The following is a 17,282-nucleotide window of genomic DNA, read 5'->3' on the forward strand; positions in this document are numbered from 1 at the left end:
ATCGTTCAAAGAACTGTGGAATGCATCTAGTCGAAGTTGAATCTACTGTAATATTCAGATTCAATTCAGTATCAAAATTTATTTAAGTTGCAATTAAAAGTGAACTCACAAATTGAAGTACAGGTTATCAGTTAGGAATTACATATAGTATTGCACGTAGTCGGCAATAAACAGCACGGGCCTTTCTAACAATAACGTGAGATCAGAAATTAGAAGGAAATGTCATGAACAAACAGTTTAAGTCATATAGAGAATTCTTATATGAGAATATATGGCAGAGTAAGAACAATTCCCTAAAAGCAAGAACAAACTCTACTAAAGTGAATCTAAACTCTTGAATCGATTTGAACTTAACATTCCACTACTATATCATTACCAATAAATATTTTGAGCTATTTAAGCCTTCGTCGTTAACATGTGCCTTATAGGCACGAATAACGCTCATTTTTATCAAAAACTTATTTTTAATGTTGTATTCTGTACAGTACATTTCGCGACACCTATATTGAGAGTGTTTGTATGCGTTGCGCTTATTAGAGTATATATTATATCCAAAGATTCTTCAGTGTACGAGTATTCTATTTGTAAATGTCTTCCTTAATTCAACGGGTTAAACACTCAAGCCCTCTCGTGGAAGAACCAGTTTGCGAGTATTTAATTATGAGTATCATCAGGATATAACGTGATTCAAGTTTCCTTTTACTCCAAGAACCTTGCTCTCATCAAGGATTTTTCTATGAATATTTTCTATAAAAATATACTTCTCTCGTGGAAGTGAAATTATTGGCTGTGGATGTGGTTTGTAACTTTGGAATTTCATATGTCATGGCGCTTGAAAAATATGGGTGGCATGATAAACAGGAATGCATTATGCTCTTTCAAATTCTTTTTCCCCTGAATTTCTGAACATGCACCCAAATAAAACTGAGACAAAAATAATTGCATGCAAGTCGTTAAACATATATACTTATAGGACCATACAATATTATTAAAACGAAAAATAAAACAAAAGAAAAACAAAAGCAGAGGGCTAGGAAGTTATTTAAACAAAAACATAAATTAAAACAACCAAACAATAGATTGCAAATGAAAGTCATTTAATTCAAAGAAAAAAGGATTACAGAGTATAACGAGCCATCTAACGGCTTCAAAACCAAATAAAAACATGCAAAAAGGAAAACGAATTAAAGGCAAATTGAAAAAATAATCACCCATAATAGGAACGAACGCAAAAGATGCAAATTTAGTTTACCTTTTATAAATTTCTTGGTCTACTTTCTAAATTACCAAGGGAAGAATATTAGATTACTGATTGTGATACGACAAGCATTGTTAGACGTAAAGGAAAATCAGCTATTATTGGATTATTTACTACTACTAAATTTTTCTAAATAAGTTAAAATGAATAAATACTTATTTACTGTAAAAACAAAGTGGCTGATATCGGCCATTTTGTTTGGCCTACTTTGACTAGAGTTAATGGTTTTTTTGGTAACTCATATTTATAATCAGAAAGGAGAAAGTGAACGAAACGTAATACGACCTCATGGTTATGTCTAAATTTTGGAAATCATTTTAGATTACGAAAACGATGTTCTAATGTTAGAAAAAAAAGCAGTTTAAACAATTCTCTGAACGTCTTTATAAATAATACATCATTTTAAAATGCGCTGCATTACAACTTTGTTTTTCCCAATAACATAACTTTTTTTTTTTTTTGCGAATTACGTCTCGGTTTTTAAGGTTGGATTTCCGGTATAGAAAATTTTGACCAATAAATATAACAGATGACTAGGATTTCTGAATAGTCAACAGACGACTCGTAGCGATTATAGGTATTCCAAATCAGTTTTTATACTGTTCGCTTCCTTTTCAAGATTAAAGGAGAGAGGATAAGAAGTTCCAGCTATCCATCAAGATAATCTCTCTCACACTTCACTCAGTTAAATCACTCGCGGCATTAAGGGTTAGCAGCTTTATGCTTTACATTTGTTAGTCTTGAAGGATACTTGAAGTACCCTGTTACCAAGGGTGTAGCCGTTGAGGCTTTGAATGGCCACCAGAGCTTCGTCGTAGTTGGTCATGGTAACAAAACCAAAACCTTTGCACTTGTTGGTCTGCAGATCTCTTATCACCTTCACGCTTTGAACCGCACCAAAAGGGCCGAAAAGTTGCCACAAAAGGTTTTCTTCTGTGTCTGGAGCTAGGTTGTAGACAAACATACACCATCCAGATCCATTCACAGCATTGCCTGCCAACAGGGGGTTGGCAGCTAAAAGATCACCAGCAATAGGAGAGTACCTATAAAGAAACCATGATGAAAGACTCAATCCAGTTAAATGAAATATGAAAATCTTATATTCAGTGCTCTAATCCGCAACAGTCCTAAAGTGAAATTAATTTAAATCACGAAATTCATCATATACAAACACACTTGAACTACTTCAGAATAACAATCCCAATAACTGTATCAGTTACTGTTTAAGCTTCAGGTAGTATTATTTACTGGTGATTTTATTTTTCTTTATAATAATAATAAATTTTCCTCTCCTTGCAAAGAAAATACAGAAGAGTAAATAAGTTGTATTAAAACGATTTTCGATGCGCAAATTCCCAACTCACGTGACAACCACAGCTGATATAAAGCCGCTGTAGAACAGTATGTATTAAACATTGTCTAGGCGAAGCAGACAAAGGTAGTGTCGTGATACTCAAAACCAATCGCCGTGGGAAGGGTATGCAACTATCTATTCCGACGCCAACATTCATACAATCACACTGTAAAGAAGTGTTTAGATTAAGAGCTCAGTTTACAAGACAGGGATGTTATTTGCAGTTAATGGAGTTAAAAGACTGTGTTGTTGTTTTTTTTTTAATTTTCGAACACCAGAACCACCCATAAAGAGACGTGCAACAAGTTGTACCTTATCCAGGGTAAGCAAAATGTGGATTCTTGTAACAGATGAGAATCCACGAATACAAAGTTCATTGGTAAAAACAGTCCGTATGCCCCAGGCAACAATATACAACATAATAGAAAGAGGTCTCAGTCTAGAAACGTGCAGATCAAGATAAGGCTTACAGCGACATCTTCTGTCTAACCTCATACCTCAAGCAGCTGGAGAACGAAATGAGTTATTCGTGCTCTTCAACACAAAGATATACCTAACAAGTTACTAGATGCAGCAACTATGGCTTTGTGTGTGATCAGAATATTAAAACCGGTGATGAAAAATCGTTTTTCTCATACACTAAATGGTTTATGAAACGCAAAACAGAATAGTATTGTGCTTTGAACATGACAACTTGAAATGAAGTCTTTATCAACCTTTTTGTTAGTGTTTCATATAAATATTATTTCGCTTTCCATGTAAATTTCGATGCTACTTTTAAAAGTAGGCTTTAATCAATTATCATATTAATCTCAAACTTCTAGAAACGTTATATTTTAAAGTTTAGTTTATAACATCAATTTAAAAAATCCTACATCAAATAATGAACAACTTAAAAGAAATAGTTTTAAAAAGTAAATAAACATTCTGGAAAACATACTACGTGGAATATGCAAATAATTGTAATAAAAGCGAGTACAAATCAACTCCACGTAAATCATTAAGCAATTTTCCTGTTGGTTTTATAAAGTACCGGTACTGGTCTGCTTTCATCTTATACTTTATGTTATCGGTGCAGTATAAGAGCAACAGTCAGTTCCTGAGCGATGATAATTGGTGGTAGAATATTGTAACTGCCTTCCCTCTTGTCTGTTCTAGAATTAGAAAATACGGGAGATAGCTTTTGTCATAAATACAAACTACAAATACATGTTTATACGTTTCGCTGATCCGGGAAGTGAGGAAATAAATTATATATAAAAATACAACTGTAAAGTTACTTACCATATATTTTCCAATTTTCATGTTAAATAAATTATTTCACGGAATTCCGAAGTAGCTACACTAACAAATGGGATACGCACGCTTAAAATTTAAATAATAAAACCTCAACATCTCTATTAACAACACTATTTACTTAATCTAATTTAGCCATGTTCTTGAATAAAGAGGTTTTATTAACTCCACCTAACTTTGCGTATTACTAAGACAATGCACGAGATATTCCTTTCGTTTTTATAAGACTAAATGAAGTTTTTAAAAGGTACGTTTATATACTACAGCAGTAGGACTGATCAGACGATTTTTGTTCCATTTGATTGAATGCAATGACGTACGCTAATTTGCAGTCATGTGACTGTAAAAGATACAAGAATAAAGGTAAATTAAGGCGCACAGAGTTTTACGTATTATAGAAACGTTGCGCTTAAACCACGCGCAGCGATATGTAGGGTTTAATCCTCGCTTTTTATATGCAAAAACGGCTCGTTTGGGCTGAGAAAACACTTTTACATAGAAGAGCGAACAACGTTTCGACCTGACGATGACCGAAGAAGGTCGAAACGTTGTTCGCTCTTCTAAAAAGTGTTTTCTCAGCCCAAACGAGCCGTTTTTGCATATAAATTTCTCAACAAGTGGGTTTCTCGTCATCACTGATTAATCCTCGCTTGGCAACAGCGTGTGTGGAAGGCGTTACTCTTGTTATAACTACCGAACATGCGTCATGTTTCTTTGTCACATTGCCCACAGAAAGAGGCTAGAAGAGGATTATTACTATTTCAACTTCACATAATGACATGTTAAAAATCAAGTAATTATTGTAGAAATTAACCGTACGATTTTCGTGTTTCTATGTAGGACCCCATGTAGTGAAAGTGACTTAACGTTCCATTCAGCCTCAAACTAAGAAAGCGAATTATTTTGTATTAAAATAAAAACAACAACGAATAAATAGCAACATATAATGAAAGGACATTCTTAAAATATAAATAACAAAATAAAAAGCAAAAATTACTTGGCTTTGTATATGTATTGTAACGAGCTTTCAGAACTGTTTCCAACATGCAACTAGTTTCTTATATATATATATATACATAATGAAAATAAAGCTAATGACAGAACGTTAAACGGTTGTCAGCCACTGCTATGGGTGAATCTTTTGACTTCAAATAAAACGCAAACAAAAAAAAAGTTTACATATCGTTGCTACAGTCATGAACATGTAACATTGTTGTTGAGTGCAACAGTTCCATTTTATTTATTTTTTGTAAACAAATGAACTAACAGAAACATGCAAACAAAGGACAAAGGTTACACAGCACTCCGCTGCTGTTGTCACGGTTTCGCTCCACTACCGTTACGATTTCTAAAACAAGTGTTTCGATGAATGCAAGCTTATAAAACATGGCGGTACTATATGAGGCCTATGTTTTTTTGTTGTTTTTTTTTTCTTAAATATTTTTGATTTTAAAACTAATCTTCGATGTTAATGTTAGAATCAACACAAAATACCTTAACTTTGGAACATAAACCGCAACTGAACAACGTATAGGAAGCGCTAAGTAACCATACCTGGAGATCGGAGACAGAGGTATGTACCTGAAGCGGTTGGCCGGGTGATGTATTGGGCCAGGGAAACGTCGCTGTGGTGACAGAAAGGCTGCCAACGGAGCTATGGCCTTAGCATTGTTGCTCGGGTTGTTGGCAAACTTCACTGTTATCGGTTCGGTTGCGCCATCTGGGATCGTGTTGTGCAGCTGTTTGATTGCACGTTCTGCTTCAATCCTTTGATCAAAGCGAACGAATCCGACCCCTTTTGATAGTCCTAGAAGACAGATGAAAGTATTTACCTTTAAATGACTTACAGGTATAAGTTGACAGTTTAATTAACACCTAAAAATATAGGTGACAAACTAAAAGAAAGTAACACACATCCGCTACTACTATTTTATTTTTGTTTTTCGTAAGAGCATGCCTGCTATAACTGCTTAACCGATGTTTCAACACGATAAATGTCCGAAAATGTATCCTTTGAAGCAATCTTATTATTTTCGTTACAGCACTGGTAATTAAGAGGTTTCAGAAAATAGTGGAGATTTCGAAGCCTGTGTCTAACACCAGTTGTGTTTGTTCTTTGACAAACAACGTTCGAGAAATGCAACATATTAAATTTTGTTTCGTTACAAAATATCCTCTGTTTCTTTCACAAATACACACTTTATCGGTATTCAAAGCTGTGTTCCTAAAAGTCTCACATGTCTCAGTGGAGTACACATTTCATGCTCATTCGAAGGATGCGTCGTACTACAAAATCTTAAGTGTCTCTGAGAAATACATTATGAACATTCAAAGAGAGTGTCGAAATACAATATTTTAAGTGTCTCTGAGAAATACGTTATTAATATTCAAAGAAAATTTTGTTCAACACAATCTAAAGTGTCTCTGAGAAATACATTAGTAAGAGTATTCGAATAAAGCGTCATAACACTAAAGTTTTCGTATCTCTGAGAAATATATTATCAGCCTTCAAATAAAGCATTATTAAAAAAACTTATTTGCCTCTGGAAGGTACACTATAATCAACACTCAAAGAAAGCGTAGTGACACATAATGTTACGTGCCTCTGCAGAATATCTTATTAGGATTTAATGTAAGTGTTAATTAGAAAACAAAATGGTACGCTTCTCTGAAGAATACAAACCTTTCTCAGCTTTTAAAGTGAGTTGTTTTTTTCTAACACTCTCAGTGATGTGATGTAGCTCACTCATGTTACTGTTTTCATTAACAGTAACATCGTTACTTCTAATCCTGAAAGGACGATCTAACAGTTGGAGGTCATCTCTATATCTTCCCTGGTTTATCACCATGCTGTATTTGACTGTTAACGAACGCTTTTACATAAAACGGGAGCGAGTAATTGTAAGAAATTTAAACCACGTTATAATTCTCTCAAGGACAGCCCCTTCAACCACAGTTGGGAAGAACTGGATTGGTTTAATTGTTTGTACACTAAGTGAAAAAGAAAATTAATTGAAACTTAATCTGGGAAGGTCATTTGCATGTTACGAAATAGCAACACGGAGGAAGATTAAAAGAGACAAAACAGTTTGTTGGTTAAGAGTCCTTAACAACATATGAGATATATTAAAATATTTAAACATGAATACCATTCACACTCCAGTTAATACCACGAATTGCTGTTGAGATCCCCTGCGTATTTAGCATGGAATATTAGTTACTTCACTCAAACGTTTTGATCAGTCTTTTGCAACGACTATTGTTACGAGCAAAAAAACACACAATTACTCAATACAATGCAGTATGTACACCCCACCAAAGGGTGTGAACAGTTTTATAATAATTAAGTAAATGAGACCAGAAAATTTAATGAACCCAATGTGTGAGACGAGTTGTTCCTGATCAGTTCTCAGTGCCTTCCAGTGGCACAGCTGTAGGTATGCGGACTTACAACGCTAGAAACCTGATTTAGATACCGGCTTCAGACTTAACTACAAAAAACAATTTTTATTTAATCGTCGTAAAGCATAAATTGGAGCTCACTTTTAATTTATACGACGGGCAGTAAAAAGTTCTAAGGTTAAAACAGGTTTAAAAATAATGGCATAATATAGCATTTGATAGAGGTACGTATTCTAACTACTGCAAATTATGTGGATCTACCTACGAATTCTAGAAAACGAACATAACAATACCAGTATACATTATCGTAGAAATCTCCAGACATTCCAGTACTAGTTTCATGTTGAACAAGTTAAAACATGTTTTAAATTTATTTCTGTCAGGTAGCTAATTACAAACTGATACGATTACTTACAATCAAACAAAACCAAAACTTAATATCGAAATTCATACGTTGATAAAACACAAACAATATCCGTTATATTAAGTTAATTTAATACAGAGAGCTTTTATCATGGAGTATATCAACTACCTGGGATATTAATACCTGTGATGTTATCACAAAGAATGCGTGACGTGATAATCCGACCAAATGGATGAAATAAGTTTTCCAGTTCTTGCTGTGCCATAGATTTGGGCAGACCGCTAACATAGAGGTTGGCTCCCTTAATGGCTTCACTGCTAGGCCTCGCGTATGACACCTGTGGAACAAGAGAAACATGGAATGTTCTTCGATACCTTCATATTTTTTTTAAATTACACGTTATTGCCAAGTAAATAAAACATAAGGTGTTCTTCGATATCTCCTATTTCATAAAAAAAATACATGTTGTTGTTAAGTTACAATAAAACAATGGTATAAATGATTGTATTGGTTAGAAACTTTAGAATACAAAACACTTCAAACTCAGCTAACGATATATGAATAGGCGGTTCAGCTAAGAAGAAATAAACTGAATTTCTTGTTTTCAGTTAATAACACCAGAATGTTTTCATACAATTCCATTAAAATTTTTATTTTACTGAACGATATGCGTTACACTGAACAAATATAATAATATACTCTGAATTATTAACACCACCTATAACACTATGTAACAATATTTTTTACTTTTTTTTGTTCCTGGGCAGAAAGTGTTATTTCCCAATTGCTTATGCCTAAAGTAAATGGAAAAGAACTATTTTTATCTTCAAACTTTGCTTTTCTGACCTGGAAGCGTACAGTGAAAACATGATGGGAGACTATATTTGGGACCTGATACGTGAAAGTGATTTACATTACAGTCGCAAATCTCAAAAAACTACTCACTTCTAAACATTTTTGTATAACTTTAGTATAAATACATGTAAATCTTGATTCATATGTTGTTTTATTCAGATCTTATGTAAATGAAAATGTGCAAATTTGCCCGTTTTTACATAGAAAGTAGGTTAATTTCCAAATTTCATTATCCAGGTCATAAAATTAAAGTTCGAATGGAATAATGGCCATTTTTTGTACTTTTACAACATAAGCAATTAAGAAATAACATATATTATCCAGGAACAAAATTTGTGTTACATAATGTATAATTAGAAGACCTAGATGATACTAGTCCTCACCTAAACCTGAAATTTGAGTAGAATCATGTTTCACATCGTGTTTAACTTTCTTAAATTTACTAATTTCATATACAAATCTCTTTTTCGAAATGGTATTTTAAACGTAACCGTATAAACTTATTACATTAAAATCTGAACAATATTTGTTTTCATGGTAATAACTCACGTGAAATGGTGCTCTTTAAATAGGTAAACAGTGGCCGAAAGATATCTTACAGTTCTTAAATACAGTATCACAAACACTACGTGGATAAAACACTTGCGATTTATAAATTTGTACAATATTTAAATAACAAACGCTCATAAAATAATTCGCTGCAAAGCACGATTTTCATTAAAAACAACATTATTAAGATATCAGTTCTGTGATGTTTCTTTAAAATGGACGGAATTAGATTTACTGATGTCAGATTTACGTCGTCTACATTTAAACTGACGTAACAGTTAAAAATATCACTTGTGAAGAAGTATTGCCCTTAGTTCTAAGACAGAATGTGTGTTGTAGTTTTTTACTGATATTACACACTAATCAATATTTTATTTAATGTAATGTTACCTCAGTGTCACTCCTCAAGGGTTACACATTAAGTGTTATTACTTCAGACGTAATTTCATGCCTACAAATTCTTCAAAGGAAGCGTTAACACTGCTGAAGTAATATCATGTTTGTTGTTACCTAGTCCTCCAGTGGCTCAGCGGTATGTCTGCGGACTTACAAGCTAAAATCCGGGTTTCGATACCCGTGGTGGGCAGAGCACAGATAGCCCATTGTGTAGCTTTGTGCTTAATTCAAAACAACAACAACAATTGTTGTCACCCTACATGAATAACACACTAAACGCGATTACTTTTGAAGCAATTGCTACTTCAGCGAAATGGCACACTAAGAGATGTGTCTCTGAATTAATACCATTCAAACTACTACGCCACAGGATAAACACATGAATAATATTAGTTCTAAGAGCAGAGTTGTTCTCATTATTAAGCCACAAAGACCACATGCTATGAGTCCTAATTCTACGGAAGTAATATTATTTATAAGGCATAGGAATAGGTTTGATACACTACGAACGATATTAGATTTCATAGACAAAATGACGTGCCTTGAGCTGTTACTTCTAATATAACGTCGTTTTTGTTGGTGCATCAATTGAAATAGATATTTCGATTTACATTTCCTTTGCTTAGTGTCATATTCTGAGTTCTTTACGTCAAAAGTAACATCTTTCTCACAAGTATTCACAAAAATTAAATGAATTGTGTGCTAACAGGTTCCGTAGTATTCTTCGTCACAGAAACAACATATTTTGTTCCCATTAGTTCTTACACTTTAGTGTTTGATATGTTAGTGGAGTAACGTATTCCAAAGCGTGTAAACACATAGGACCTGGCAAATTATATTAGTGGAAGTACACATCCTTTCAGACATGAGTCTGACCTAAGATGAAGATGCAACTGATATTGATCACAGATATATTAGTTGATCGCTGTATTACTCTAAGAATATTTACAAGCAGTCTCATAGATACGGAGAAACAAAGATAATCAAACTCTCAAAAGAGTCTTAATAGGGCATGTATCACAGTGGCTAAGGGTGTTTCGTAGATATGATGATTCAAGTCATCCGTCATTGGAGCTGGCCAGCAATATATTGAAGATGAGGCATGGTAGTGGGTGCACGTGCACGTAAAGCGTGCAGCGCAGTGGCCAAGGAAATTTTTTTGGACATTCGAGTTTATCAGCAATTGAAAAAGTTGATAAAAGTGTCTAGTGCGTGGGGAAGCTTTATCCCCAAACATCACAAAAAAGAGATAAAGATGGTAAAGTTCAGTGATGATGAAACAATGTACCAACTGAGAGAAATTCAGTATAAGATATTCATCACCTATATCCAACTCTATTCTGCGAATAATTTTACAATAAATGGACAATGGCAGTAGAAGACCAACGTATTAAGCCCTTGGATTCAGATACAAATAAGACAAAACGTCTTGGGTGGTCTTAAGAGAAAAGACAGATTAGTAAAGAATGGCTACTGGTGATGAAATACCGTGTATCATAATTTAACTTTTTTTTTGTACAGCTGTGAGAATTGAAAATATTTACAATAATAGCTCGCCCCTCCTGTGTGGTCTGAGATGTCATGGCCTCTTGTGATGGAGCCATGATTCTGGACATACCACGAAAGGCAGAATGAGTGCCGCAGCTGGCTTCATCATTCAATCTGATTAAGTGACTCTGGTTCTGCCTCAAATGTGCCTTAAAGGGGACAGCTACTTCCAAGATGATGATGTTTCAATAAATTGTGCTCTTATTATGTGTGCATGGTTTGTGGTACGTGACAAAAATTTCTGGAATCCCCTGTGGCCATCACCATCCCCAGATTTCGGTTAAACTAAGCATCTATGAGACGAACTTGGAAGACACATTCGCCATTATGATCTTATGACCACCTTTCTTCATGAATTACGTGCAATATCAATGATTGAAAGTAGAAAACTCCCCACGGCACCATCCAGCACCTTGCAGATTATACGCCACGTCTTACCATGGCTATCATTCGGACAAAATGTAGCCCAACCTGCTATTAATTATTGTTCTTAGTTTATGTAGTTTTACTTTATGCAGTTGCTTTGTTTGTTTTCTTATAGCGAAGCCACATCAGGCTATCTGCTCAGTCCACCGAGGGGAATCAAACCCCTGATCTTAGCGTTGTAAATCCGTACATTTAGCGATGTACCAGAGGGGGAACAGTTGTTGTTTTTTTAAATGTCGATATTACCAAAACACTGCATTAACTTTAAACGATAACCTCGTTCAACATTTTACTTTTCCAACACTAAACTATTCTAAAATAGATTAATAACATCGCATAGTTATTTTATGTTCCAGCATATTAAGGTTTAACTTCATACCCAAATCACTTCGGAGAAAAAAATAATATGACATGTACATTCAATGTCAGTTTACAGTTTCAAAGCTTGTGAAAAAACAACAACATAAAACACGCAAAACAATTCACTTAGTTGTCTAAAATGGTCACAAATTAGTTATTATAACGTATTTTCATAATAAGGGGGTTTGGTAGTTAGGGCGCTTGACTCGCAATCTGAGAGTCGTAAGTTCAAATCCTCCGTCATCAAACATGTTGCGTTTTTCTGTTGTGAGATGTGTTATAATATGGCAGCGAATGCCACTATTTGTTGGTAAAAGAGTATCCCAAGATTTGGCTGTGGGTGATGTGGACTAATTGCTTTCCATCTAGTCTATCACTGTTATACAGTGGAGCCCCTCACTAACAACCCCCTTACTAACGACTTCCCCTGTCATACGACCGGAAAATTTTTGACGGTACCCTGTTTGCATTAAATTGACCCCTCGTGGACGACTTCCCCTCAAACGCGACTAACGACCTACCAAATTGAACAATTTTGATTATTTTACCTCTCACTAACGACTAAGTGACATTATTATGTGGCATATTCTGTGAAGTTACATAGCGGTCTGCCTTCTCATTTATGGCATATTACAAATGAGTTTAATTATTCCGTAGTTAAACAGTATTACGTTATCTACTTCAACAATAAATCTATTTCCAGTGCGTCGAATCGAAAAGAAGATTAATTTTCATTGGTAAATTAATCTTATTCTCAATGCGCTCAGTGTGCTTATTCTATAGTGCATAATGAACACTAAATCGGATTATTTAACAGACAGGATTAGTGTGCATAATATGAAGATTCCTCATAACACAGACTCATTTTTCACCAGAATGTCGAAGAGAAAGTTGCTTAACTCAGAAGAGAGAGTTTCCATCATTAAACGACACGACAAAGGGGAAACTGCAATAAAAATCGCCACGGATCTTGGAGTTGGTAAAACCCAAATTCAAACAATCATTAAAGAGAAAGAAAAAATTTTGAAAAAGTGGGAAACAGGCGAAAATCCAGAAAAAAAGCAGAACAAGAGAAGATGCCTATACGACGAGTTGGATGAGAAGGTGTGGCTGTGGTTTGTGAATACAAGATCCAGGAATCTACCAATTACCGGGAAACTAATTCAAGCAGAACAAGAGAAGATTCCTATACGACGAGTTGGATGAGAAGGTGTGGCGGTGGTTTGTGAATACAAGATCCAGGAATCTACCAATTACCGGGAAACTCATTCAAGAAAAAGCATTAATATTGGCGTATCAGCTTGGCAATGAAGGCTTCTCTGCTAGCAATGGATGGTTAGATAGATTCGTCAAAAGGCATAATATCAAAGCAGCTATTCTCTGTGGCGAAAGTGCTGAAGTTTCTCAAGAAGCAGTTGAAGATTGGACTAATCGTCTCCCATCCATCTGTGAAGGCTATTCCCCTAATGACATATTTAACGCTGATGAGACTGGGATACAATACAGATCACTTCCAACGAAATCAATGGTCAAGAAGGGAGAAACGACATCCGGTGTAAAGGTTTCGAAAGAAAGAGTTACAGTAATGCTTTGCTGTAGCATGTCGGGAGAGAAAGTTCGGCCACTTGTTATTGGTCATAGTGCTAAGCCGCGTTGCTTTCGTAATTCTGATATGAATTCATTGGGTGTAGATTATTATCACAACCGAAAAGCCTGGATGACAATTCCCATATTTACCGAATGGGCAAAAAAATTTAACAACAAAATGAAACTTCAGAAACGCAATGTTCTGCTTTTTATCGACAACTGCACTGCCCATGTTGCAATCCCTCTATCTAATGTAAAAATCGTTTTACTTCCTCCTAATGCAAATTCTAACCTACAGCCTTGTGACGCCGGAGTTATACAGACCGTCAAACTGCTGTATCGCAAAACATTCTTGAGACAACTTTTGTTTCATATGGATAACGACCAGACGGCTACAGGTCCCGAGTTGTGCAAAAAAATCACTCTTCTGAACGCAATTGTGTGGTTACGCGTCGCTTGGCTTCGAGTTAAGACTTCCACAATTCAAAAGTGTTTCTTGAAATGCGGCTTTAACTTCTGTTTAGGCGAAGTGTCAAACGAAAGTGAAGACAATGTTTCAGAAAACCAATCTGACCCCGACTTCAGGCCTGTCTTCAATGGTGTAACTCTTGGCGAATATGTCAACTTCGACAACGAAACTCCAGTTTGTGATGATTCAGTTTCTGACAATATTATCGCGTGTCCTGAAGAAATCGAGAGTGATGATGGTGAAGAATGTGACGACACAACTGTAGAGTCTTTCGAGCCAATTGACTGTGGCACTGCAATGTCATATGCAGAAAAACTTTTGCAGTTTGGTCTCAAACACGGCAAAATGGACATTGTAGATTGCATGGTAGCAGTGAGCAAAGACATTGAAACTGTACAATTTTCGAAGAAAAAACAAACAAAAATTAGTGATTTCTTTAAGAAAATGTAGTTTCTTATCGTATTTTAAGTCTGTATTTGATCATTTTTGTGCGTGTGTAGCATTTCTTCTACAGTGATTTCTTTATAAAAATGTATTTTATCATCGCATTTTAAGTCTGCATGAGCATTAGTGATTTAAGAAAATGTCTTTTATGATCGTATTTTAAGTCTGCATGAACATTAGTGATTTCTCTAGTTTACGATCGTATATCCAGTCAGTATTTGAACACTTTGCCTATTATAAAAACGTACATAATTTAAATCTTGGTAACGAATTGGGTATCCACCCCTCATTAACGACCTTTTTGTCGAGGCATTTTTGAAGTCATTAGTGAGGGGCTCCACTGTATAAGGATCATTAAGAACAGATAGCCCTCGTGTAGATTTGCGGCCCGACATGGCCAGGTAGTTAAGGCACTCGACTCGTAATCCAAGAGTTGCAGGTTCGAATCCCCGTCACACCAAACATATTCACTCTTTCAGTTGTGGGGATGCTATAATATGACAGTCAATCCCACTACTAGTTCGTTAAAGAGCAGCCCAAGAGTTGGCAATGGGTGGTGATGACTAGCTTCCCTCTAATCTTATACCGCTAATTTAGGAACGGCTAGTGCAGATAGCCCTCGTGTAGCTTTGCGCAAAATTCACAGCAAACTAAATCAAACCATGTAGATTTGCAAAAAATTTGAAACCAAACCAAATATAATAAGGTGTAATTTTAAGCCGATACCTTGTATTAATATCACATATAAAGCCTACAATGAAAAGTTTCATTCTTCTACTTGTTTTAAGTGCTTTATCCAGCCTGTCCACACATTTCGTACTCACACACACCGTTCTGTGCGACAGGATGATTGTTTGCCTTTGTACTTCACTACAGTATATCCACAATCGGACAGATCGTATACAGAGATTCCTAAGAGGTCACTTCGAATTGTTTTTCCTCAATGCTCATATTTTATTGTCTTACAAAAATAACATGTTATTCTTAGGGTTGGATTAAGCTCACCTGCTTTTCAAATAGTAGTTTCCAATTTCAAAAGAAATATTGAGATAATTGTTTTCAAAAGCTGCTACTTTTCGGCATATTAGTTATTTCGGTCTTGGTTGTTATTTGTAAGAATATAGTAAGCAGTTAAAATGAGAGAGAAAAAGAGAAATCGTAGATATTTTTAAGAATAAAACACCAGGTGATACTAGTACTAGCTCGGCATGGACACGTGCTCAGAAGTTCTCGACTCGTAATTTGAATTTTGCAGGTTGGAATCACACTTGTATCAAACATACTCGCCCTTTCGGCCCTAAGAGCGTTATAACGTGACTATTCGTTGGCAAAAGAGTAGCCCAAAAGTTGGCGGTGATGACTAGTTGCCTTCCCTCATAACCCTCTAGTCTTATGCTGTTAAATTAGAGACGATTAGCTCAGATAGCTCTCGTGTAGCTTTGCGCGAAATTAAAAAACACACAAAGAAACAGAAACTAGTGTCATTTTCTAGTCGAAAAATAATCAAACTACATGTTAGTGAGTTGAATAAACATAAAACTTAAACTGTCGATAAAGCATATAATGGGGGGTTTTCTTATAGCAAAGCCACATCGGACCATCTGCTGAGCCACCCGATGGGAATCGAACCCCTCAGTATAGCGTGGTAAATCGGTAGACATACCGTTGTACTAGCGAAGGACAAAGCATATAATAATTCTCAAATACAAAATTCTTGTATAAAAACGTTTGACACATAACACTAATTTCTCTATAATAATGTGTAAAAACATGCGATAATTAACATGAATAAAATTAGGACTGCTGTTATTATTATTATTATTTATGGATGCTTAAGTTCTATGTTTTTTTCTGTAATCTAAAGCCTTTTGTCAACGCCCTAAGGTCACGACATGGATGTGGAAAAGTAGTTCGTTATCACAAATGATTGGACGCAGCAAACAACATCTGTGCTCCAACCTTTCTCACTTCTGTATTACTATAAAAAAGTCTCAGTTAGGAAAGAATAGCACTAAACTTGTAATTCCAAAGTAACAACTAGAACATGTGTGGTGATCTGTTATTAGATGATGCAAAAGACAGGGGATTACCTCCACGTGCACTAGAAAAAGATTTGAAGCAGATAATAAGACAAAAGTGTATGCTCAAAGTGCGTGAGTCTGGCGAAACGAAATAGGCAAGACGTAAGACAAGTAACAAATAAACACAAAATGATAACTGTATCAATCAGTTCCAGAAACAAATGCTAAAGATAATGTAATTTGAAAATGGATGCCGACGAACTAAAACAAAATTATAAATGTATAAAGTAGTAGAATGAAACTGTCATGACAAACAGAATTGAAAATCAATTACTATAACACAACTGAAACTTAAAATGTGCTAGTCGACTGGCATAACAAGAGAATCTCTATAGGTAAGGCTTGTGAGTTGAATACCAGACCAGAGAACCAATGATACATTCGCAGATGACTTACCACAATGATACTGAGACTATGAATTGCAGTAACTTCCTCTCAGGTCCAGGGAACTCAGAGGAGGTGACCAGATGATGCTCCAGTGCGACCGAGAGCAGGACGAAAATTAATTAGATCAATAATGTCACCAAACATCGACCATTCGTGATACATTTAACTTTTACTCCATTTTAATGTTCTTCAATGAAGCTACAGTCCAAAAAAAGCTTCTGACAAGTGGTCATAGGTGTGCTGGTTCCTGGTGGACTAAAATAATACATAAGATAGTTTGTTTTGAATTTCGCACAAAGTTAACGAGATCTATGCGTTAGTTAATTTGTTTGTTTGTTTTTAATTTCACGCAAGGCTACATGAGGGCTATCCGCGACAGCCATCCATAATTTAGCAGTGTAAGACTAAATGGCAGGCAGCTAGACATCACCACCCTCCGCCAACTCTTGGGCTACTTTTTTACCAACAAATAGTGGAATTGATCGATACATTATAACGCTTCCACG

General features: G+C 35.4%; 1 protein-coding gene across 5 annotated transcripts in view; it reads right to left on the reverse strand.

The window, feature by feature from the left end:
• Positions 1–1,081: 1,081 nt before the first annotated feature.
• LOC143241919 (ELAV-like protein 4) overlaps positions 1,082–17,282 on the reverse strand; it is a 64,250-nt gene continuing 48,049 nt past the window's right edge. For 2 of the 5 annotated variants that reach the window (XM_076485237.1, XM_076485229.1), the window contains exons 4-6: positions 7,843–8,011; positions 5,463–5,715; positions 1,082–2,301 (exon numbers count right to left, since the gene is read on the reverse strand). In XM_076485237.1, the coding sequence (XP_076341352.1) occupies positions 1,977–2,301; positions 5,463–5,715; positions 7,843–8,011 (747 nt within the window). In that variant the 3' untranslated portion in view covers positions 1,082–1,976. The remainder of the gene's footprint in view (positions 2,302–5,462; positions 5,716–7,842; positions 8,012–17,282) is intronic. The other 3 variants (XM_076485258.1, XM_076485243.1, XM_076485251.1) reach the window with 3 other exon arrangements.

The sequence above is a fragment of the Tachypleus tridentatus genome, chromosome 2, assembly GCF_004210375.1.
Source record: "Tachypleus tridentatus isolate NWPU-2018 chromosome 2, ASM421037v1, whole genome shotgun sequence".
In the NCBI taxonomy this organism is placed as follows: Eukaryota; Metazoa; Arthropoda; class Merostomata; order Xiphosura; family Limulidae; genus Tachypleus; species Tachypleus tridentatus.